General features: G+C 40.9%; 1 protein-coding gene across 1 annotated transcript in view; it reads left to right on the forward strand.

Annotated features, from left to right (window-relative positions):
• The first annotated feature begins 642 nt into the window (after positions 1 to 642).
• The window catches only part of pik3ca (phosphatidylinositol-4,5-bisphosphate 3-kinase, catalytic subunit alpha), a 66032-nt gene continuing 40961 nt past the window's right edge, over positions 643 to 25713 (forward strand). The window contains exons 1-6 of the mRNA XM_080001605.1: positions 643 to 816; positions 1167 to 1236; positions 18497 to 18578; positions 19061 to 19229; positions 19501 to 19627; positions 25129 to 25338. Coding sequence (XP_079857731.1) covers positions 18523 to 18578; positions 19061 to 19229; positions 19501 to 19627; positions 25129 to 25338 — 562 coding nt within the window. The 5' untranslated portion in view covers positions 643 to 816; positions 1167 to 1236; positions 18497 to 18522. The remainder of the gene's footprint in view (positions 817 to 1166; positions 1237 to 18496; positions 18579 to 19060; positions 19230 to 19500; positions 19628 to 25128; positions 25339 to 25713) is intronic.

Raw genomic sequence — 25713 nt, forward strand, 5'->3', positions numbered from 1 at the left:
TTAAAAGTTATTAGTAACTGTTGGAATAGCAACTAGTAACTAAAATAGAAGTACTAGTAACTTTTAACACATCTAATAACAAAAGTTAAGCACTTGTACAGCTGTCTATGCAAACTAGCGAGCCCAATATGGTCAGATGGCAGATACGTGTAAGTACAAATAGTATATAGAGAGTAAAGATATAAGAGCTGCAGTAGGGGGCAATTAAAAATGTTAATGTCATAATTTACAATTCAATAATCAATTGCTGAGGGGCATAGTAAAGTCGTTTATCCAGCACAACGTAAACCATCATTTGAATCAGTGGAACACGACAGTGTGACTGTAACGTACACACAAACAAGTGATACGTCTGTGTGTGTGTGTGTGTGCGTGTGTGTGTGTGTGTGTGTGTGTGTGTGTGTGTGTGTGTGTGTGTGTGGGTGTGTGCGTGCGTGCGTGCGTGCGTGCGTGTGTGTGTGTGTGTGTGTGTGTGTGTGTGACAGCTGGAAGCTGATTGGCTACTTGCGAAGCTCGTCTAAACGTCCTGAGGTAGCGTGCCCCGGGTGCTCATGGGATATGTTGTTCATTGTGAATTGCGCCGGAGGATTTCTCGCTTCTCCGGAGTGCGTTCGCTCGGCTGTTCGCAGACGGGGAGCCACAGACGGCGGGAAGCCACCACGGAACCGGCACCGGGGAAGCAGCGGCCGGTCGCTTGTACTTGACACGGTGGGCTGGCTGGCTGGCTCTGGGAAGCTAGCTAACTTGCGTTAGCAGCCGGAGCCTTGGGGATCTTCATTTTCAAACATTTTTACCATATTGACGCCTATCTTAAGGGTCAGTTTTACAATTCCGTGTATTTACTTCTTGTCTGGATTGTAAAGTGCATGTCGGTTATTCTTTTTAATCAGCAGGAAAGCTAACTGTCCCGGCGATGGCAAGAATGTCTTGGCTGGAAGCTAACCTTAGACAATGATTACATTAACGCTGTGCCCAAATATAATGTAATGTTAAACCCTATAAATAAGCATGTTACTATAGGTGTAAAATTATCTCATAACAGTAAATGCCACCAATCACCTTTTCATCGGCAGTGACAACCAGCTGTAGCCTAACCCATGTCTAGAATACCACGGAGATGTTTGTTTGGTTATTGGTATTTATTTATATAATTTTCACATTCTCAGTGACGGCACGAAGATGGACTGAAACATGAAGGGCGGGACTGTCACATCATCACTATAGGGAGCCTCTCTTGTGAGTGTGCGTTACAAATTGTGATGATCATCTTATTCATATACTATCAATAACTTTCTTGAAGCGCTTTGGATGCTCAGGTTTGCTTTGCTATAATTCATCACTGTTATGACAGAGCACAAACTTTTGTCAATCCCCCTGTTTTAGGAGAGGCTACATTGTGTATTAATTACTTTTGCAGTGACAGCAGTCGGACAGCAAAGTAACAAAGACTGGGTAACAATTCTCTCAACACAATTTTTTTAGACAGTTGTGTTTTAACATTCAAAACAGGCTTGGTCTACAGTAGGTCAATGTTTTTTCATTCCCCACATTCTGTGTTGTGAGGATGCTTCCTCCTGTACCTCAGTAGTTCGTTGCATCCTGAGCAGGGTCACAGATTAGCAGTGACACTCAAGTGGGCAAAATGGGAATTTCACCACCCATATCAAACACTCTAGTAGGTGTATTTTTTTTATTTTTTTTTTTATTATTGTTATTATTATTATTATTTTTTTTTTTTGTAATTCTGGGTTATTTTATGTTTTTCAAAAAACATTGCTTCATAGAACAACCTGTTTCCCAAGGTGCAGGTTGATACCTTGCAAGTCCGCCTCTGCCATCAGTGTATGTGTGAATGTGAAGCAAAATTGTAGAGTGCCTTTGTGTACCCTGCACTGAAAAGGGCACTATATCAAGTTAAGTCCATTTACCATTTATTTACCACCGAGATAGAAAAATTCTCCACCCCACCTCCACTTTTGCTCTCCATTTTTTGTTCAAGCCAGTCGACTATTGTTAGTGAAAATCTACCTGGTTTTTAAAGGGTTGCCATGGTGCTGTAAATGCATGATGTCCATTCACTAACTATGCCCGTTTTTTCTTTGGAGACAACTTGAGGACGGTAACAGGATGTGAAATTGGCTAGAGGTGAACTTTAACTCATTTTAGTGTTGTCCTGATGATGTAGGCATATTTGTTATATGCCCATATAGATGGGAGGGTTTTGTAGTGTGTAATGGATGCTTTTGTAGTGTGTGATGGACGCTCCCTTGCCGAAGCAATTAAAGTTTTAACCAGCTTCATATTTTCCCCATTTTTGTAATTATTATTCATAATGCACATTCACAAAGTTAAAAAACATGTAATAATGACACATAGGTTTTGTTTCATATAATGTACATATTTTATTAATGGGATTTAAGTGTGTAAAAAAAAAAAGATGAACAAAAGTTTTTATTTAAGTTCCACAGGTAACAAAATGTATCCACAACTAAATCTTCTTTAACAAGAGTAAATCCAAAGTTAAGTAATAATTCTTTAAATCGTGCAACTACAACTACGGTAAGAAAACTGTTGCTCTGCCTCCTAAACACAGCCGACTCCCCCTGGCCCATTGAAGGAGAAAGATGACTTGAAGAGCCGCTTGAACGAGAGAAGAGCGGAGTGTGTTTTTAGCACGGCTAAAGCTAAACCCTGTTCATGTGTACGTGAGGAAGGATGAAGCCACAGGAAAGACAAAGGTTGTTTCTCAATACCAAGTACTCGAAGTCCGGACTTGCGGACTTGGTAGTTCAGACTTGGCAAGTTCGACTCGGGAGTACAGACTCCTGGGGATGGGAGGACGCAGGACGGTCTTTACCACCGCTTGGTGCGAAATGCATTCTGGGATACTTGGCTGTCCCAAGTCCACACAAGTCACCACCGATGCATCCTCGATAAAATGGGCGGAGCAACTCCACATCCGGCTATTTGGACTGGACTTGGCTTGATGCGGACTTTGGAACAGTACTTGGGCTGCAAGTGATGATGTTTCACAAGTCCACAAGAACACAAATACAGACTAGAACGCAGATTGAGAAAGGCCTAAAGGGTCAAATCACAGTTTTGACTACGGAAACTGCAGAGGGATAAAAAGGGTAAAAGTGCAATGACCTTGTATTCAGAATAACAAAACCAAAGGAAGGACTTAAAGTCTATTGTAAACGTCATTACCAATACTGTTTTTAACCCGTGTCATCTATGTAAATGTCATATCTACATATAATGAGAATGTCAACAAAAACACTTGAATGTATAATTAACACACACATATCTGAGGTGCTTTGGCTCCTACACCACACATAGACTTTACTTGGACGGGCTATTGGTCATATATTTGGCGACCCATCTTAGCTTTTTTTCATTTTATTTTTTTATTTGTCCGAGAGAACAACACCATCTGCAATCGATTTTAGAAGACGCGGACACGGCTCTTTGCTGTGTTCAGTGGAACTTGGAAAACTGTAAGTGATGTTGCCTTCAGGGGAACTCGGAACACATTGGTATCAGCTTGGCCATGGGCCAAATTGTTATTTTAAACTTCGGTATCGGTCCAGAAATTCACAATCGCTGCATCCCTAGAATGTTGTATGTTTCGAGTAACAATAAATTAATCCGCATTTCCAATGTTACCACTGCCGTTGGGCGTGATTTTGCTTGCAGAGAAAGGACATGAACTCCACAAACTCAGTGCTGCAGTATTTTAAGTACAGGCGTTAACAAGCTAAAAATAATCCTTTTTATAGATCAATGTTTTTTATATTTAGTAGGAATCTAGACCAATCAGCCACAACATTTAAACCACCACTAATTACCACTATTATTGTGTATCCCCCCCTTGTGCTGCAAAAACAGCTTTGAGCTCTGTCAAGGCATGGACTCCACAAGACCTCTGCAACTTAAGAAAACACATGCAAATAGACAAAACACAAATTCAAAAGCCACATCATAACGGCAACTTTATAAAACACATACAAATAGACAAAACACAAATAAATTAAGGAAACACCTTCACCACTTTGACAACACATGCACAGCATTTAGAAAATACGCTGGAAATCCAGACGTGTCGAATTAACTGCATACCAAAATGCTTTGCAAATTCGAAAAACACAACCGCATTAATGGAAAAACACAAATGCAAAAGCCACCACACTGTGGAAGTGAGCCACAATGGACGCACCAATTTATTTGCAATCAAATAAATATATCCTATTTTGTGTCTGTAATTATGTATAATAATTTATACAAGTAATAACCTGGAGTCACAGCTATCACCAGCCCAATTGCATCAAGTGAGACCACCATGTCCAAATCCTCCATCTGCTTCCTCCATGCAATTAATAAATAGAAAAAACAACTTTTATATCCATCCATGGTTTTTATTTAAGCCATTTAAATGTGATATTACAGAGAAAACAGCATCTGCCGGCTCTGTGATATTGTTATGTCGTTCACGAACGATTCAAATCTTTTGTGTTTTCCATGAATGCTCTTTTGTTTTTTTGAATTTGAAAAACGTTTCGGTAAGCAGTTCGTTGGACACTTCTGGATTTCCAGCCCTTTTTACTGCGCATGTGTTGTCAAATTGGAAAAGAGGTTTTCTTAATTTGCTTGTGTATTGTCTATTTGTATGTGTTTTCTTAAGTTGAGGTGTGTTGAGCTCTCGGGGCCACCGTACCTCTGAAGGTATCCTGTGGTATCTGGCACCAAGACATTAGCAGCAAAGCCTTTAAGTCCTGTAAGTTACGATGTGGGGCCCCCACGGATCGGGCTTGTTGTTCTAGCACATCCCAAAGATGCTCGATCGGATCGGACCCTTACCCCGTGTATCCACATGATGTAGAAGAAAACATTTTTATATTAGACCAGACCAGCTTCTTCTATTGCTCCATGGTCCAGTTCTGACGCTCACGTGGCCATTGTCGGCGCTGTTACTGGCGGATATGGGCCTGGGCACTATACACCGCAAGCTGCGATGCACTCTGACACCTTTCTATCATAGCCAGCCTGATCTTTTTCATTAATTTGTGGTACAGTATCTCGTCTGTGGGATCGGACCAGATGAGCTAGACTTCGCTCCTCATGTGCATCAACGAGCCTATGGGCGCCCATGACCCTGTTGCCAGTTCACCGGTTGTCCTTCCTTGAACCACTTTTGGTACGTACCAACCACTGCATACCGGGAACACTCCACAAGAACTGGAGTTTTTTTTGGAGATGCTGTGACCCAGTGGCCTAGCCATCACAATTTGGCCCTTGCCAAAGTCACTCAAATCCTTAAACTTGCCCATTTTTCCTGCTTCCAACACATCAACTTCAAAAACTGACCGTTCACTTGCTGCCTAATATATCCCAACCCCTGACAAGTGCCATTTTAATGAGATAAGCAATGTTATTCACTTCACTTGTCAATGGTTTTAATGTTGTGGCTGAACAGTGTAAACATGTGATACTTGAGTTATATTTAGATTACTGTCTCATAATATTTTGTGTTAAATAATTTTCTTGGTGATGTTTGTCTCACCCCTTTTGTTTCTTTTTGGTTTGGCTCTGCTCCTGTATGTATTTCCTCCTGTTTCATTCAGATAGGTCTGTTTGGTGTATCTTGTCATCTTTATGTTAAACCCTGTTTAAGTTATTTTGACCTTAGGTTTAGTTGTGTTACTTAGCTACATTAGTTGTTTTGTAAATGTTTCATATTAGTAAATTAATAATATTTTTTGCCCATTCTACCTGCGGCTCCTGGTGTCTGATGGCTCAGCCCCTCACATAAGCCCCTTTCACACATAGTTCCCAGTAAATTACTGGGATAACCTTTCTGGCACCACTTGTGATACTCACTATTCACATGTAGTAGTGGCGTTTTCAGGGCCCCCCAACACAGAGACAAAGGCGATGGGGTGTGAAAAGTACCAGTTTTATTGGAGAGAGTGGGCAATGTGGAACAAGTCTGGAGCAGGTGGAATACAGATCATGACAAGGGCTCCTCTCCCGTGTGTGTGGGAATAGGGGGGGGTTTACCTGTTGAACGAGCAACAGGCGTACAGCCATACTTGTCCTTGGCCCAATTATCTAAACCCAAGACAGGTGTGGCTACTTAAACCACCCCACCCCACACCTTATCACACATGCAGCTACACTCCGGGACATTTCCGTCTTGCAACTTTTCACACATGCCATGATAATGGGGCAAGGGACAGTCCATTCCAATGAAGATGCGATCGTTTGGAGAATCTGTGGCAACGGACGTATAACCGGTTTGTTTTTTTCTTGACTGGCGCTTCTCTTCCCAGGACAAAGCCCCATCCCCGTATGCAATAACTATAACTAGGGTTGCCGCGGTTATCGGTGTTACCGGTGTTACACAGTATTCGGTACAGTGTTTTTTTAAAACAATTTTATTTTAAATTTTTAATTTTTTTTAATTTTTTAAATAAAACCCATTTCTCGGTGTGGAGGCGTGGTTGGATGGGGGGCGGTCGTGGTGGGCCTCCCCCCTGCCGGCTGGGCTGGAGTCCTGACGGCTTGGGGTGGGGGGGATCAACATCGAGGTGCTTGCGACGAGCACACGCTGCTATGTGTATAGGCACTTGGTACTCACGCCGGGTGGGGCGTCTGGTCGGCTGCGATGGGGCAGGTCTCCCCCTTGTGCGGGGCGTGGTTGGGCATGGAAGTCTTGCCGACTCGCCCGAAGGGCGGGTGGCTCGGGCAGGGTGTTGGTCTGTCGCCGTGGGGCCGGGATCCGGGCCTGCGGTCTGTGCCTTGTGCCTGTGGCTGTGTCTTGTGCCTGCACCTGGGGGTTGGTTGTATGTGTGCGCCTCTGGGGTGCGGTGTCTCCTCATGCTCCCTGGGACTGGGTAATGCTCCTCGGGCTGGGCATGGGGGTTGCTCCATGGCCCTCTGGCTTCTCTGGGGGCCCGAGGGTCTTCTGTGGCCGCAGGACAGGGTAGGTAGGGTGTCTGTAGGGTGTCTACAGGGTTGCGGTGTTCAGGGGGCTTCGGGTTCCTTTCCACTGCTTGAAGGCGCCGCAACATAATACCGACCTTCTACACCAGTACCAATGGGGATAAGTCATGTACACTCACCGGTGGACATCTTACCAACACACACACAAACACACAAATACATCAAAGCCGTCCCATCACACACACACACCACCACACCTGCTTCGAGTGCACCCCAGCACCCTCCTGGTTGCATTCCTCTCCTTTACTCCCTCATTTACTGCCATAACTATGACAGGAAGAGGCCACGTGACCAGTTGTAGTTCCAGTTTTCTTGGACCTAATTAACTGTTATACATTACATGTTGTCATCCATCCATTGTGTAAATGTTGTTTGCTTCTATTTTTATTTGTCTCACCCGTGGTGAGACAACCCCTCTTGGAGTAGTGATCAGTTGTTTATAGACCCAAACATGATAAATTGTTCTCCAAAGAGGGGGGGTGGTGGTGGTTCTTTAGAACCAAAAACTGTGCTCTTGTCATTCAACAGGTTATCCACAGGACAGAGTTATTGCAGCAGTTCTTGATGATTTTAGAATTAATAAAGAGTTGCATTTCAGGTGGAGTCTTGAACTCCACTTGCGGATCAGTTCTGTCATAGATGCAATGGCATACAAATACTCTGTGTTGTATGCCCAGCATGCTGACAGCACAGGTAAAAAAAAAGAAAAAAAGAATACTAAGCGTGTTATCAATACTTAGTCGGAGGCTACAAAAGTCAAAGTGCTTGTGCACACACAGCAGAGTTGCAGCACAGTCTGCTTATCACAGGAGGAGAGGAGAGAAGGCTATAGGAGACCTTAGATCAGGTATAGATCCGGACCTGTCTCCCTCCATTCGTAATTAGCACAAGCTTCAATTATTAGATAATTAGATAATTTTCAACCTGTCCTACACTCTGCCACCGGAGAAGGAACTTTCTCCACCCGTTCTACCTCTCCCTGTCTGCTCGTTCCCTCTGGCTCTCGCTCCAGTGCACAGGGCTAATTATTATGCAGAATGACGTCATCGGACCTGCAATGGGACATTTTTTGGACTATTGGGGTTTAAAAACCGCACCGAACCCCTAACTGTAAAAGACCCGTCTTTGCCAGTACCTTATTCGGATTCTGCTCCACCCCTACTTCACGGCATTTTCCCGGAAATTATACATGGTCTTGAGGTGGAAAATTGCAGAAAAGATTATCCGGAATATCGATCCCTGCTCCCATTCACACATGACCCCATGCAGGAACGGTTCTGTAACATTGCTGGGAAAGACTGCATGTGTGAAAGGGACTGCACCATTCTTGAAATAGGCTTCCTCGTGAAGAGGAAGGTATGCTATGATGGGAGCAGTTTGACAAAATGTTTTTGCAATTCAGCTACAGTATGTAAATTCAGATACTAGTGGTAGCATCTGCAAGTCAAATATCATATCCAGGCCACCTATGTAAGTCAAGGGCACTATGTTTGTTTGACTAATGGAATAGTCTAGAAATCCTCATTGTAGACACAAGTGCCAATAATAAAAGCTAAAGAAAGCAACAGATGTTGGAAAAATGTAATCGTATAAATGGATTAATAGGTGCCTCTCCATCATTAAGATGTAAGTGGATATAGTCTTTAATTGATTTGAAAAATCGAATGTTGAATCTTCATTAGGGATGGGAACCGGGTTATCAATTCCTTTTATCGACACCGATGTGTTTTTTCTGAGTAGCGCAGCGCAACTTCCGCATGCGCATTGCATGGACTCATGCATCATGACGCAATTTGCGCCTGCGCATTGTGCATCTGCTGGAAGGAGTCATGGCAGAGAGAAAGAAACAGTCCAAAGTGAGTCTTCATTTCACAAAGAAAAATTACAACAGTGCTACTTGTACTTTATGTAAAATGATAGATTCAAGGGTGAGGGTTTTTAAGGGTGGAAACCCCAGCAAAATGTTCAAACATCTTTTGATGCAACATGGGCTGAAGTTCCAGGAATGGCATGTACTTGCCATGTATTACACCGTTACCAAGGGTAAATATCCTATGTTATAATGACATTAGTGGCATTATCAGGCGGGCTTAGCAGATTCTTTCTTTGACTAAGGGCACCGAAATGAAAATGAATGCTGTACAAATATTCTGTTGCTACAGATAGCTCCCAGGCTACAGCCAGCTGCTCGACTCGCCCATTAGCTCCCAGCCAGCAAAACCCTTTCATGCTTGCCTATTATAGCTATACAGTATATGCTTATTAATTGTTGACATTATCTGCCAGTTTAAGAAGATTATTTATATTCGGTTCAAGCTTATTCCCTTTTGAAAAGGAGTATTATAATTTATTAAAATGTAATTACTTGGCATACATGCCAATTGAATATTTTTTTTTTAAAGAAGAATTGTTTATTTTATCAGTCAGTTTTATAATTGTTTTCCAATTTATATGCTTTTCAGAAAAGGAGCATTGTAATTAATGTTCAAACATAACATGTTCAAATTTTATTTGGCAGACATTCCACACTGTTCAGATAATAGAACAGTTACGCTGATGCTCAAAACCTGTGTAAGGCCTACTTTTATTTTTTGCCACACAGAAAATTGATCAGCAATCAATAAATCGATCAATGGGGAATCCTTAAAGGGAATCAATAAAGAATCAGACCTATAAGCAGAATCAAACTCTGTCCCCGCCTCCTGACTCACTTGCTGCTCCCTGCAAGTGCCTGCTTGTGTGTCCCGAGCCGCGTCACACTTTCCCCGTTGCTTTCCGTTACCTCTCCAGACAGCTGTGCACCTTGCGCGCTGGTAGGTTCCTGGCCCCCCTGCTTGTCTTTATTTTAGATAGATCTATTTTTGTTTGTTTCCTACATCCATGAAGCAAATTTTTTTTAACACAACTGAGTGAAGGGACGGTCCCGTCCCGTTCGCACATCTCTCTATTGCTTTCTATGGGACTTAATTTAGTAAAAGCAGGATGTTTTGTGTAAATACTTAATAATGAAATAATGAATTTTGCACTTCTGTAATGGGGAGACCAGACTTTGATATAACACAGTTTATTATATATATATATATATATATATATATATATATATATATATATATATATATATATATATATATATATATATATATATATATATATATATATATTTATATATATATATATATTTATATATATATATATATATATATATATATATATATATATATATATATTTATTTTTCATGTATAGAATAAAAATATTTTTATCATTTATAATTATTTATTTTTCATTTAAAGTTTTTTTTGTCACAAAGTTTAATTTATTGATTACCTGTGGACATTTATTTAGTTGGTACCTTTTTTTATTTAAAAGTAGTGCACTACAGAGACAATGCAGACATAACATTACTGTTAAATAAATGTTCATTTAAGTTCAGGAGTTTTGGGTCTCATTTGGTATTCTTATTAAATTGTATTGGTCAACCACTACTCAATATTGTGGGAGCAGTAAATTGCAGTTGTGAGCGTGATTAGATCACACAATGTATTTGTCATTGACATACAACAGATATAACCATTGTGACAAAATGATAAGAAAATTAGATTTCTCCTATCACAGATATGAACTCAAAATGATCGGATGACAATGTAAAAGTTATTTAACAACTTTTTCATTGTGAAAATCTGTTTTATTATGAACATACAATTGAATTGGAATCTGCCACAATCTGAAGGTCAGACTCGAGAAAAATCTGAAATCGGACGAGAAAATTGCAAACAGTGGATCTCTGTGTAACTTTACGAGATGATGCATTTCAAGGGGTGTATCCTAATGAGATCAATTTGTATGTATAATTACCCATAGTAGCTTGCATACGATGTGATTAGCCTCGTTACGAGATGGCTACGAAGTGAGTAACACATGGAGTAATTTAGCTGCAGGAGTAACGCCACAGGGACTCCCTGTAACATTATTGTGGTACTCAAAATATTTTCCCAAGGTTGGAAGGTCTGCCAAAGACATTAACTTCCAACACTGGTGACTCATGACTTATGAGTCGGACTTGCCATGCCTAATGTGTGTGGGCAGGGGATGTTCATTATTTCAATTACACTACTGTTTATTTTGATTGAATTGTAATTGGATAAACATCCAAATATATATGTTTAAGAGGGATTGAAAATGATAAAAAGATGGCAGTTCACAGGCGCTTATTTACATATGGAGTGGAGAGGCATTTTGATTTAGATTTGGCTACGCAAGATGTGTTTTAGGTTCTTGTGCGATTGCAATGTGGTTAAAGCGTATCCTTAACATTGCACATATGCATGTGATGTGGTGTGTGTAGTGACAAATAAAGACAAGCTAAGCTTGTCCAGTTTCGTTTCATTTTGTTTAGTATAAAATCTGGATAAGTGATAATGGCAAGTGTGAACAGGGCCTAATTCCTTTTGAGATCACTTTTTTTCTGGTATAAAAAACATTTTAGATGGTTAGTAGTTTGAAAATCAAATGGGACATTTCTACATATGCCCTGTCACGTGGAATTAGACCATTGACCCAAATGTATTTTGCACTTATTTTGGTTTGCACGCCATCAATTGCCTTTTGACAAATAAATCACATCTTGCCAATTTCACATCCTGTTTTCCTCCTCAATCTGCCTATATTTCCCTTTTGCGTCCCCCAAGAGGTGCCTCCAGACTACAGATTTTCAACATCCTGATGGTTGCTGGGTTGTTCACACTACACAGTCCTTTTTCTGAAACTGTTTTGGCTTGCAGAGTTCAAATTACACAATGCGCCCATAGCGGGGGTGTAAACACTACATGATCTGACACTCAGAAAGCGGTGAGAAAAAATGCGATCTATCTCCCAATTTGGTTTCCAGATAAAATGGTGTATCAAGGGTCTCATTCTTTGGAAGTGTTTCTGGTCATTCATTTCTGGTCAAATTTTCCAACAAATTTATGATGTTGTAATTTTCTGGTACGTTCCACCAACCAATGACGTCGGTTCCCACCTCTATGTCGGAATCTGCTGTTGAGCCAGTGAAGTTGGAATTGTGTTGGGGCTGTTAGTATTGGGCTTGAGCCATCCATCTCTGTGAGTTGAGCTGTCCCTGGAGATGCTCAGAATTTGACATTTCCCATGGCTGAGTTGACAGACTGTTCAGCCAACTAATGTTGGCTCAACTAATGTTGATGAATGCAAAGCCAGTAAGGGGAAGTTTTTGGCAAATATTGGACTTGTTTCGGATTCCTATTCCAGGAAATTCCATTGTTTGGTATTAACCAGACAGGTTAAGAAATGTTCCGGTCAGACTCTGCAGTGTCAGAAGCCACTATAGTGGGTTTGACCAGTGGCCTAATATTAATGAAGAGTTATCTTATCTACTATTACCATGAGTACCACTTGGCTCTGCTTTTCACAGGGGGGAAAGCAAGGTTAGCAACCGTTGCGTATTGAGCCAGAGAGGATAGGCAACTTGTTATTTCATCTTTAACCGCATGCTGCAATGGTCAGTGTCCACAGATAAATGTTTAATGCTTTGTTCCATAAAGCCGGCCTTGATTGCCTCTCCCGCTTCAACTTCAGCTCCAGTTGCTTTTTGTTATGGAAGTGGGGTGGACAAATATTTAGAATTATTGGGTCTGGCTTTTTTTGTTCTTTTGTTCTTTTGTTCTTTATTGGGAATAAAAATTTCCAATAACCCCAATATCTAATGGAGTTATAGATGTTGAAAACTGGCTGTAAATAGGCTGTGTTCAGTCTGTAAGTATATTTGTAGAATTTGGATTTGTATATAAGCTTAAATAGACGATTTAATCCAGTTAATACAAAATTGGCCAGTGAGTCATCAACTTTCTAAACATTTGAAATTGAGAATTTGTTTCTAAGCTCCTTTGGTTTAGATGTTGGCCAAAATTGATCCACAGCAAGTCAGACAGGAAATTCAACGTGTACCAATTACTTTTTGAGGCACACACAAAGTAATATGTGCAATCAAAATAGTATGAGCAAACAGCTCAATCAGGTTTGGTGATTTAACTGTAAATGAACAGGGTCGTTGTAAGGTTTTTGTGCAGTTTACAAATAAAAGGTAACTTTTTTATTGATGTTTATGTTCTATATTCTATTTAGAAAATCTTAAATTGAGGGAGACAGCACATGTTGTGACTCAACTTCTTGAATCTTGAATCATTCCATACTGTAGTTCAGTTAGTCCTCTGTAATAAAATGAAGAGCAGGATATTAGTTCAAACCCCCTCTCCTGTCACCTTTGTCTATAAACATAGCAATTCCTACTCGGCATAAACAAGCTCTAGTGTTTTACGTGCAGCCATGTTTGCTGTTGGTTTGGCCATCCCATTGTGGCTTGCCAAACAAAATCTGCAGTGGAAACTGTGAAACATGACCAGTATTTGGTGCCACGGATCTTACAGCCATAGGTCAAACTTTGGGAATCAATTCCAGATCTGTTTTGTTAGTTTTGGAGCAGACTAGAATAATCTGTTCCAATTCTTATACATTTACTTGAAATGCTGCAAAGGTGTTGCTATACTTGAGATTTCGTTCACAGTTAGTCATAATGTTCTATAATTAGGTCAAAAGCCAGTTTAGTGACCTTGTGAGATTGACAAGCCAACTGGTATTCTGGCAATGGTGTAGCTTTTTTTTGGCTTGAGTAGATCCATTCACATGGGTTTGGTTTCTGAAAACAGCCCAGTAACCCGGATAGCTATATGCTCTAAAGCTGAAAATGACTACTAACTAATGTTGATCTTTTAGTAGGTATGAGAAATCATTAATAGCTAGAATGTTTAGAGAAATTGGCACGGCGGCCTATGAGTTCATCAAGTACTCCCCACTATTTGAAAGGCACCCGGTGAGCCTTGCACTCCGCAAAGTCATCCACAATGTCCAACTTCTTCGCTCAGTCATTTTCTATTGACAACATGGCCAATCCACTTAGTCTATTTTCTCCCATTGGGGTCCTCAGATAGTTTTTAAATAGTTTTAGTTTGGAGAATGAACGCTCGGCAGTTGCAACGGTGACGGGAATTGTCAGAAACTGTTGACAGAAGTGATGATGATGTATGGATCTTTTTGGCAGTTGTTGATGACGTAGGCAGCATACTCTATATTACCCTGCATGTTGTAACGTGAACATGCAACTAAAACAACTACTCTTGCAACTCAACATTTCAGAATTATTTCATTCATTTAATGGTTTTATTTGAGTCATGAGTCAAATTGTTTACTACCAACCGTGACTGTAATTCCTATGTGACTTAGGTGGTATCTATACAATGAGTGCATTGATTGAAGGTATGGTACTGCTCTGAAGGTGACATCATATCAGTGCTCAAACCATATCCAGTGGATGCGTTAATACATGCCCTTGGCATGTATTAACGCAGTCTATTCAGGCTGGGGATTAGGCAGGGATCGATGGCCCATTGTAGGGTGGCCCTTCGGACATTTGCCCAATTGCCAGATTACCAATCCATTACTGACTATATTAGGGGTAGAATTTGTCAATGTGCAGACATTGGAACAGCTGCTAAAATATATAATTTGTTAACAAAGACAACAGAGATTTTTATATACATGGAATATATAACAATGCAAAGTACAATGAGTAGGGGTGTCACGATTTGATTTGACTTTCAATTTTAAGGTCATGATTCAATTTTCGATTTAAACATACTGTATTTATTTTTTTTCAGCACTGACGACTATGCCATTGTTAATACCCTTTCACACATAGTTCCCAGTAAATTACTGGGATAATTACTTTCCGACACAGCACGCGAGTTTCACTATTCACACATGCAGCTACATTAAGGATAATTTCCGTCTTGCATCTTTTCACACACAAGAGACAGTCCAGCAGAAGTCACCCGGTGTGGTCCTTGTCCGCACCCCCCGCGCCGGAGAGCGACAGACGGAACAGCAGCACACGGTGGCGGTGCAGGTGCACACTTCCTCTGCTCCCTCTCCCACTTGGAAAACAGAACCATTTTGAATTGGTTATTTGGGGAAAACAGTAAAATTTTAAGAATGTTTTGAATAGGCCATTACAAAAAAACAATGTTGACATGGAGAACATGGAGACATTTAGTCGACACATTTTAACGTCCATGATTTGTACATGTGTTTAAATAGCATAAATGGACTGTAAATTCCAATAAATAAAGACCGTAATTAATTTGTTTTATTTGATTGATTGGAATTATTTGGCATCATATCCGACCAACCGTCATTAGTTGTTAAGCATATTCATTATTGATTGATTGATTCATGTTTATTAAAAAGGCAATAATAGTTGAATATAGAGGCCCGTTATGATAATTACTATATTGACTTCTTGTACGATATATCGACATACTGTATATCCATATGTGTTTCCATATGTGTTTGATTACATGAGAATGTCACCAACATTTTAGCCAACGTTGATGCAGACCTGCCAACCTGCACGCATTTTGTGTACCAACCACACAACTCTTGGTCAAACAACGCAGGTACGAAATGCCAGTTGAAACTACGCAATTTTTTTTTTAGAATAATAATTATATATATAAATTTATATATATATAATTGTAATCTAATCACGGAAAACAGTCAATACAAAACAATACAGCACATTTATTCAGTGTTTAAACTACATCCCTCGGATAGGACCAGACGCTATGACCTTGTGCTTGTGGTTCTGTAACCCCTCTCGTGTCACTCACTCAACATCCACTGATCAGCAGCGGTACTTTATTATCCACCGAGGTGTAACACTGCATTGTGATGTAAAATGGGAAGTGAGGGAGTTATAATAAAGCACAAAAATGTTTACCTTAATGTTAACATATAAAACGTGAGATTCACTGATCGATCGGTCGGTGACCTGAATTGGTCCGGTGATCAGTGTCAGATATATCTTCCGATTCTGTGCCGGTCGAATTTACACGCCCTATACAGTGCTCTTGTACTGTACTCGTAAAAATGATCCAATACCCAAACCTGATACCAACGTAATGTAGCGCAGTTGCTTATTTGACGCTCAAAAAAGAGAGCACCTGACAATATTCTAACATTGTGCTGACTGTGTATCGATCACTGTCACAGTGAACCTCCGATCGTGATGAAAAGTTTGACTCTTTTTTGAGACTTGATTCCTGACGAGTCACTCAGTAAAACTTGTCAATCGATTTGATTCACTTGGTTTAATGCACGGTGAGCGAAGGAGGACTTCCAGTGAATGAGAGTGAGACGAGTCGGCCATTTATTTTTTTTATAATGATTGCATTTTTTTTGCAAAGTACCATATGAATGTAATATAAATGTATATTTGCACTTAAAGTGAAAGAGACTTTCATTAGAAGTTTGAACTGGACTGGGATGTTGGGATGGTGTGGTTTGAGCAGGCACACCTGTCTTGGGTCTCGGGTAATTGGGGCCCAGGATCAGAGTGGCTGCATACCTGTTGCTCGTTGGTTGGTCTAACGAGCAACAGGTAAAACCCTTATCCTCACACACTCCTCCTCAGGAGAGGAGCCCCTGTCATGACACATCTCGATCTGCTCCTGGGATTATTCCAACCAGCCCACTCTCTACAATAAACTGGTGTGTCTACAACCTGTCGTCTGTGTTGGAGATCCCTGAAAACGCCGCTTGGGTGGTAGGTGAAAATGCCACATGGACATTTCCATGTTAGTTATATGTTGGGTCCTACTAAAACTCAGTGAGAGTTAGAGGTTAAATTATACTGAAACTTGGTGATTTTATTGGAACTCAGTGACAGTTTCATGTTCTATTATAGTTCCATAGTGAATAATTAACAATAATAAACAGTGTCAAAATCAGTAATCTCATTTTTGTGGTAACTGAAAATTGCAGCAGTAGTCCTTATGTGCAGCTGTCCTATCACGTAAGCATGATCAGATCACGTGACTGACCCACGTACTCTCGGCACAATGACGATGTCTGCTACCCACTGGACCCGTCTTGAAACACGGACCAAGGAGTCTAACGCACGCATGCGCGAGTCAGAGGGTCTCACGAAACCCCATGGCGCAACACAAGTGAATGGCGGTGTGAGCCCGCTGTCTGGGGATCCGGGGCTCGGCTGCACCACCGGCCCGGCCCGCCTCCGCCCAGTCAGTCAGGAATGTGGTACTTAAGCATGTGCATTAGCACCCGAATGATGGTTAACTATGCCTCGGTAGGGCGAACCGCCGGAAACTCTGGTTTGAGGCCCGTAGTGGCCCTGATGTGCATAGGCACGTAGATTTCGGGGCGTTGAGGACAGAGGAGATACGTCCCCCTTAATATTTAGAACACGTGCATTTGTTCCCGCCAATAAAAACATTCTTTACATTAATAAAGACATTTCCACCATAAATTGATGCATAAAAGGCACAAATTGGTACATGACAATTCATCAGAATGCAGGAAATGAAGTGTTTGACACTTTAATTTTCCTGGGGGAGAACCCCCAGAACATAGTTTCTTTACCTGCCCATGCTTTAACAATTAACTAAATGTATTAAAATAACACTTTATAAAGCTCCAAGGAGAACATTCAGGTGTTACAGCAGCAGAAGTTGACAGAACAGTGCAAGACATAAAAATAAATAAAATAAAATAAAATATATAATATGTACACATATAAACACAAGAACAGGGAGGACTACTAGTGAGCCAGTAAACCCAATAGGGAAGTGGTGGGTATGCTGAAATTGAGTACAAATAGCAGGGTTCTTACCACGTCTATGATATGCTGAAAGTGCTTGAATTAAAATTTTTAGTTGTATTATTATTATTTTTTAATTCTTATTCTATTTAATTTTTATATTATATTATTCTCCTTTTTCCCCGGACTTTTAAGTTTATTTTTTACTGCTGACGGTCTGTACTGAAGTGCACTAAACCTCACTAGAAGGAATTTCTAGTATATGTAAATGTACCTGGTGAAAATAAAACAATTCTGATTGTGATTTCGCCCTCAGCAATCTGGAATACCTTGAAAATAGCCCCTGTTGTGCTGAAGTGGTGGAAAAGTAATTGAAAAACAGTGATATTTCCCCCAAATCTACAATTTTTTTTTACAACATACATTATGCCAGGAGAATGTAAATGTAATCCAACATGGTTGGAAATAGACACTTGATGTGATATGTGATCAGTGAATATGACTATATATATACAGTATATATTGTATAGATTGATTGACGAGAGAGCGATATTATATTTTTATTAATAAAGATCACATTGAAAATGGATTATATCTGTTTTGCATGGAGTCCTTGAAAATGAAAAGATTATGCTTAAATAGGTACTTGAAAGTCATTGATTTTAATTTTGTAATGCTAGAAAGAACCCTGAAATAGTAACTAGCTACTAGAACACAAGAACTTTAGGATAGCCTTATTATGTGCAGTGTGTTGCAGGATTTGCTGTGTTGTGAGTTGTTCCTCTTCTCCTTCCTCCTCTGAGTGAGCTGGGGGTCCAAGAGGAGCAAGATGCCTCCAAGGCCATCCTCAGGGGAGCTATGGGGGATCCACCTTATGCCCCCAAGGTATAGCTCATCCTTCCTTCTCCTAATTTGCTGCAGAACTGAAAATTAAATGGAACATTATCTAGTGCTACTGCTATTTACATTAGCTAGTAGTACATTAACTAATGGTTGCAAATGTATGCAAATATTGTATGTGTATGTGTGTATTGTATGCGTCTGTGTATGTTTGCTGGCTATTTGTATTTATTTATTTCCATTGAGTAAAGTGAGATCCGGTAGTTTTGTATTTTATCAAATTTTGTTTGTGAAAAGCAGTGAATAAATAAATTGCTGAAAATGATCTCAGTATTATTGAACTTGCTAATGTCAGTATTTATATGAGTATTCTGTATCGACATACCCAAGAGTGAGTACTCAGCACTTGTACTCGGAAACAAACACCATTAACCCCCCCCAACTGTAACCCATTGCATACTAGTAATGATGGTAGTAAGAATAATAATAATAGTTATTACACTTGTGATTTGGCTGCTTCTCTTCAGGATCCTGGTGGACTGCCTGCTGCCTAATGGGATGATTCTGACCCTGGAGTGTCTCCGCGAGGCCACACTTATCACCATCAAGCACGAGCTCTTCAAGGAGGGCAGGAAATACCCCCTGCACCACCTCCTTCAAGACGAGACCTCCTACATCTTTGTCAGCGTCACTCAGGTCAGGCAGCCACACACCCTAAATGGAGGACTTGTGGGGCTGCAGGCGGTTGGGCAGGACCAGCGACCTATAAACAAGCAAAACAAAGACTTTTCATAGGATATCAATCAAATTCGATCTAGTTACTCTAAATTAGTTAATTATTGGTTCATGGTTCAATGGATTTTCGCCTGAATGTTGGCACAACCATGGTGATAGAAATAAACAAATTGATTGAGGAAATATAGTTAAATAAATCCACTGGGAATTCATTTTAATGTTTGTGCGGTAGGAAGCTGAACGTGAGGAGTTCTACGATGAGACCAGGAGGCTGTGTGACCTCAGGCTCTTCCAGCCATTCCTCAAGGTCATTGAGCCTGTGGGGAACAGAGAGGAGAAGATCCTCAACAGGGAGATCGGTATGGAACTCTGCGGCTCTTGTCTGCTTCCATCTTCCCTCCATTCTCTGACACGGGCCTCATTCATGAAATTCAAATTCTGTAAGAACTTTTTTTCAGGGGAAAAGTGCCAATCAAAGGCAAACACAGAAGCCATGAAATGTCATAGTCCTTTGATTATCAATTTTAGCAAATTACCTGAGAAGATAAGAGATACGCTCTCTCTTCATGGCATGATTACTGTGTGCCATTGCTGTCATGTTCATAGGGTGCTATTGGGTCCCATTAATTAAGCTTTGTTAATATGGCTGTAATCAGTGGAATTATAATTAGATCTACAAATGTACTGCAACATTGATTGTAGTCATGGTCGTTGGGGTATATAACACGTCAATGTTAACAAGGGGTTGACTTTTTGCATGAAGAAAAATGCAATCTTATGCTAGGGTTACAACGCCGGTGACAGGGCTGCAGCTTGACGCCAAGCAGCTCTCATCTTGTCACTGTATGGTCACACTGCCGGCGACGGGGCTTTTATGTACCCCTGGCGTTTGTGGGCGTGTCGGCTCAAAATCAACCGGCTGTGGTAGGAACATTTTAAATATTTCTCCTTATACATATTTGATATACATTATATAGATAGATGGGGCTATGCATACTTTTTTTTTTTTAACTAAAATGGTTGAGCCATGATAGAGCTGTTTACTTACCAAATCAAATGACCTCTCGAAAAAATAACGTAAATAACCTTGCCATCTGTCCCTTAAAATAAACAATTGTCCTTAAACATAAAATGATGTGTTCCTTATTTTGTCGATAGTTTAAGGGATGTTCATTGAAAAAAATATCCTAATCATGAACAATACGCAATAGTCCAGGTGTCCATTTTCCAAGGACCAATATCATCTTCCCTCCTATCGGCTATCGCCTGGCACTCGGTGCTGCTAATTTGCATAAAGTTGAAACCTGCTCAGCTTTCCTTGTTGCCATGAAGCTGTCAGCTCATCACCGATCGTCGCTCCACTCCTTGCAGTCGAATAAAGCCGAGCTCCGCTTAAAATACATTGCAGCCTGTTACTTTGCGGCACATGTACGCTGGCGGTGTGACCCTGCATTAAGCCTGGCCTTCACTGCAAAATTTTTCAAATCTTAACAGATGTTGAAATTGTGAGAGAACCCACACATAATGACATATGATAACTTTAACAGTTTTGTTCCTAGAGTGTGTGGAGTGCAACAATTTGCACAAACAACACACCACAAACTAACAGATTCCATTCACCAACAGCCACTCGATCTCGCAAAGCCACACAAGATTTGACACGGCGGTGTGGGTATGCAAGATTAACAGTCAAACTGGAAATGTTGCACGATACTGTAAAACGTGCTGGACGCCCTAGAAATAGTGATGCTATCTTATGCTAGTATTTTGCAGAAAATCCAAGAGGAAAAATAATAAACAATGGATGAAGTCATGAAGGCAACTTGACGATGCACTGCACATGTTGCTTTATGCTTTGCAGCATTTGCATTTCCCTCCATGGCTGCTGTTGTGTTTATGACTTCTTCCATTCAGTTAGCTTGGCTCCCAAATGGCTATCGGTCCTCCCACTTGACAATCCGCAGACCACGTACACGGCCGTCCTCGGGGTTCCCCTCACACTACAGGATTTCGGATTATAAATATTTAACATGTTTAATATTTGTGATTTGCAATCGATGCAGCCAAGACGAAAGTAAAAAACACTCGTAACATACCTCACACCACAGGATTATCTGGCATGATAATCTTTGGAACCATCAAAATTCCGTTACATGTATGTCCATGAAAACATTCGCAATCACACTTACAATTAAATCATATCACATGCTTGGTTCGTGAATGAGGCCCAGTAACTATTCTTTTCTTTTTCTGTGTGGAAGCCTTTGTCGTTTTCTTTGTGCATTTTTTTCCCTCACTCATCCTCATGGTTCCCAGCTGTTGTGTTCTTCTTTGTTTGTTTGTTTGTTTGTCATTTGTTGTTTTTTTATACTTGGAATCTCAAATAAGTTGTTTCTGTAATTTAAGTAATGAGACATATTTTCGAGTGAGCCACTTAATTTTCTGTTGTTCTATAGACCAGAAACATTGAGCGGGGCTATCGAATCCGGCGGTATTACATTTGATTTTATATGATAATTTTAAATCAATCAAACTAGCCTGTAGCATGATGAAATGGCGCTCGATTTCCAATGTAGCATTTTTTTTTCTGAGGAGCCATGTTTTCTCTTCAGTTTGACGACTGTAAAATATTCCGAAATAGTGCAGTACCCATTTGCTCGTCGTCTGTGGCTACGGTGACGCTCCATTACTTCAAGATCAAAAGATTCCTGCCAGCATCATGCCCTTTGGTCTGAGACCCTTTGGTCTAACCCTACATACTGTGTGTGTGTGTGTGTGTGTGTGTGTGTGTGTGTGTGTGTGTGTGTGTGTGTGTGTGTGTGTGTGTGTGTGTGTGTGTGTGTGTGTGTATACTGTATATATATATCTGGGGAATTTGGAGGCCAAGTCAACACCTTGGACTCTTTGTCATGTTCCTCCAACCATTCCTGAAAAAAATGTGCAGTGTGGCAGAGCACATTATCCTGCTGAAAGAGGCCACTGCCATCAGGGAATACCGTAGCCATGAAGGGGTGTGCTTGGTCTGAAACAATGTTTACGTAGGTGGTTCTGTATGCAGACCTGTCAACTTGCATGCATTTTGTGTGCCAACCACGCAATTCTTCGCCAAAATACGCAGGTACGACACTCGAAAAAAGGGGAAAAATTGTAAGGAAAGCGTCTTCACTTTCCTTGATGACATTTTTTTTCAATACATTTTTTCAATAAATTATTTATCTATCGCCTGACCATATTCCAAAATTGTGCAGACTGCGTGCTATCGTATGCTGCGTATCTATCGCTGTCACTACAGCGAAGTGTCTGCTCTGGTTGATCCTAGTGCACGAGCTCCACTCGTGATTAAAGGCTGTTTGGCTCTTTTTTGAGACTCGTTTCTTGACCAGAGACTCAGTAAAAGAGTCTTTTGATTTAAATCAGTTGGTTCAATGCACGGTTTAATAGGTTTAGTAGTTTCATGTTATTATTGTTCAATAGTTAATAATGAACAATAATCGACATTGTCAAAATCAGCAATCACACTATTGTGTTAACAGAAAATTGCAGTGGTAGTCTGTATGTGCAGCTGTCTGATCAGCATGATCCTATCACGTAATGTATTTAACATACAGCAGATATAACCAATGATACCAAATGATAACAAAATTTGATTTCTCCTTTCACGGATATTGACTCAAAATGATCTAACAGTGTAAAAGTTATTTAATAGTCTGTATTATTATGAACATACAATTGAATGAAAGTTGAAATCAGCCAAAATTGGAATGCAGGTTAGACTTTGAAAAAAAAAAAATCATCTGAAATCGATCAAGTAATTTGCGATGCATCTCTGGTTGGTTAACATGTTCGGTAACTTTACGAGGTGATGCATTTTAAGGGGTATATCCGAATGAGATCAATTGGAATTTGTAGTTAGCAAATAGCTCGCATACGATGTGATTAGCCTTGTTACAAGATGGCTACAGTGTGATTAATTGATGGAGTAATTCAGCTACAGTAAATGAAACGCCACAGAGACTCCCTTTTACACTATTGCTGTACTCAAAATATGTTCCCAAGGTCGGCCGGTCTGTGTACATGTCAAAGTAACATCCACGTGAATGCCAGGACCCAAGGTTTCCCAGCAGAAAATTGCTCCGCGCATCACACTGCCTCTGCCATCTTGCCTTCTTCCCATAGTGCATCCTGGTGCCATCTCTTCCCCAGGTAAATAACACACATGCACCCAGCCATCCACATAATGTAAAAGAAAACATGATTCATCAGACCAGGCCACCTTCTTCCATTGCTCCATGGTCCAGTTCTGACCCTCAGTCAGAACTTTTGGCGGGGGACAGGGATCAGCATGGGCACTCTGACTGGTCTGCAGCTATGCAGCCCCATACGCAGTAAGCTGTGATACACTGTGTTCTGACACCTTTCTATCATAGGCATAACTAACCTTTTCAGCAATTTGTGCTTCAGTAGCTCTTATGTGGGATTGGACCAGACAGGCTAGCCTTCACCCCCCACATGCATCAATGAGCCTTTGGAGCCCATGACCCCGTCATTGGTTCACCGGTTGTCCTTCCTTGGACCACTTTTGGTCGGTACTAAGCACTACATACCAGACACCCCCACAAGACCTTCCATTTTGGATATGCTCTGACCCATTCGTCTAACCATCACAATTTGTCCCTTGTCAAAGTTGCTCAGATCCTTATGCTTGCACATTTTTCCTGCTTATAACACATCGACTTCAAGTTCACTTGCTACCTAATATATACCCTTGACAAGTGCCATTGTAACGAGATGACTCAAAACCATTAAATTAATTGAATAGTTTTGAAATGTAGTGTTGCATGAGTAGTTGTTTTATTTGCATGCTCACATAACAACATGCAGATGTACGAGTGAATCACCTCCAAATGTACGCCGGGTAATACATGCTGCGTTATCAACAACTGCCAAAAAAATCTGTTTGTCATCATCACTTGGCAACAATTTCTGACTCTTCTAGTCACAGTCGGGACTGCCAAGCGCTCATTCTCCAAACTGAAACTAATTAGAAACTATCTGTGGAGTACAGGTTGGACTGAGTGAATTGACCACCAGTTGAAAATTACAGGGCGAAGAAGTTGGACATAGGGTGTATTGTATTTTCGGAGCGCAAGGCTTGCCGGGTGCCCGTCAAATAATGGGAGTACTTAATTAACTGATGGCTGCCATGCCAATATTTCTGAACATTTTAGCTATTGATAATTTTCAGTAGTTGGCCTACCTTCCCCCGATGCTGATTAGTCGAAGCGTGTTCCAAAATGACATGATCTCATGATCAGCGATCACAACTAGTCAGTGGTGCTGTGTGTGTGTGCGCGCTGTCATGCACTATATAAGTTGTGCAGGCAAAAACACATTGTAGTGTTATTTTGAAAGAAGCTTTCCTTTACATCAATACGTTCCACCATAAATTGATGCAGAAAAGGAACAAATTGGTGCATAAAAAAATCATCAGATTCACCAGACCATGCAGGAAATTAAGTGTTTGACGCTCAAAATTTCCTGGGGGAGGACCGCCAGACCCTCACTCAATGTGTCCCCTCAATGTTCAAGCGAAACCTAGGCCACTGCTGACATGCAAATCAGTCATTCGACCTGGGCATAGGGGCGAAAGACTAATTGACCCATCTACAGTAGTAGCTGCTTCACACCGATGTTTCCCTCTGGATAGCTGCTGTTTGACACTTGCAGTTTTATCTGGTAAATCGCGATCTCAAGCTTTTTGTGTTAACATTTGGGTGAGGTTGGTGTTGGGTTTGAAAATAGTCTCTCTGCTGCAAATGCCAAGGCTGTTTTTTGATCCCAGTCCGTCACTGGCTGTCAGGCTTCGCCATCGGCATGCCAGTTTGTGAGTTTGACCTGGTAAAGGACCCCGAGGTGCAGGACTTCAGGAGGAATGTCCTGAATGTGTGCAAAGACTCCGTGGAGCTGCGAGATGCTAACGGACCACACAGCAGAGCCCTCTACGTCTATCCCCCCAGTGTGGAGTCTACACAGGAGCTCCCCAAACACATCTACAGCAAACTGGATAAAGGTAAGTCGTCAGGTCAGATTCAAGCAGGGCTGAGCGATCAAGATAGCGACACCTTGGGCCTCATTCAGGAATATGTTCGTAGAAATGTTCCTACTTTGTGCGCAAAAAAGTTGGATGTGTAAAATCACCAACAGATTCAAGACGTGCGTACCAGCCACATTTATTCTTACGCATATGCGTATGTTGATGAATCTGAATAATTCTAGGTCAACAGACGCATGCTCACTACTTCTAATTAGCCTAAACCATACTTCAATTTCTCCATATAAGAAAATTCCTATTCCATTCCATAAATTGAATGGAGGCTGTTTGGTTCTTGAAGCCAGCAACCAGATTGATGTGAGGACTTGGACATCGGTTGCATAGTTGGACTCC

This window comes from Zeus faber (assembly GCF_960531495.2).
Source record: "Zeus faber genome assembly, chromosome: 1".
In the NCBI taxonomy this organism is placed as follows: domain Eukaryota; kingdom Metazoa; phylum Chordata; class Actinopteri; order Zeiformes; family Zeidae; genus Zeus; species Zeus faber.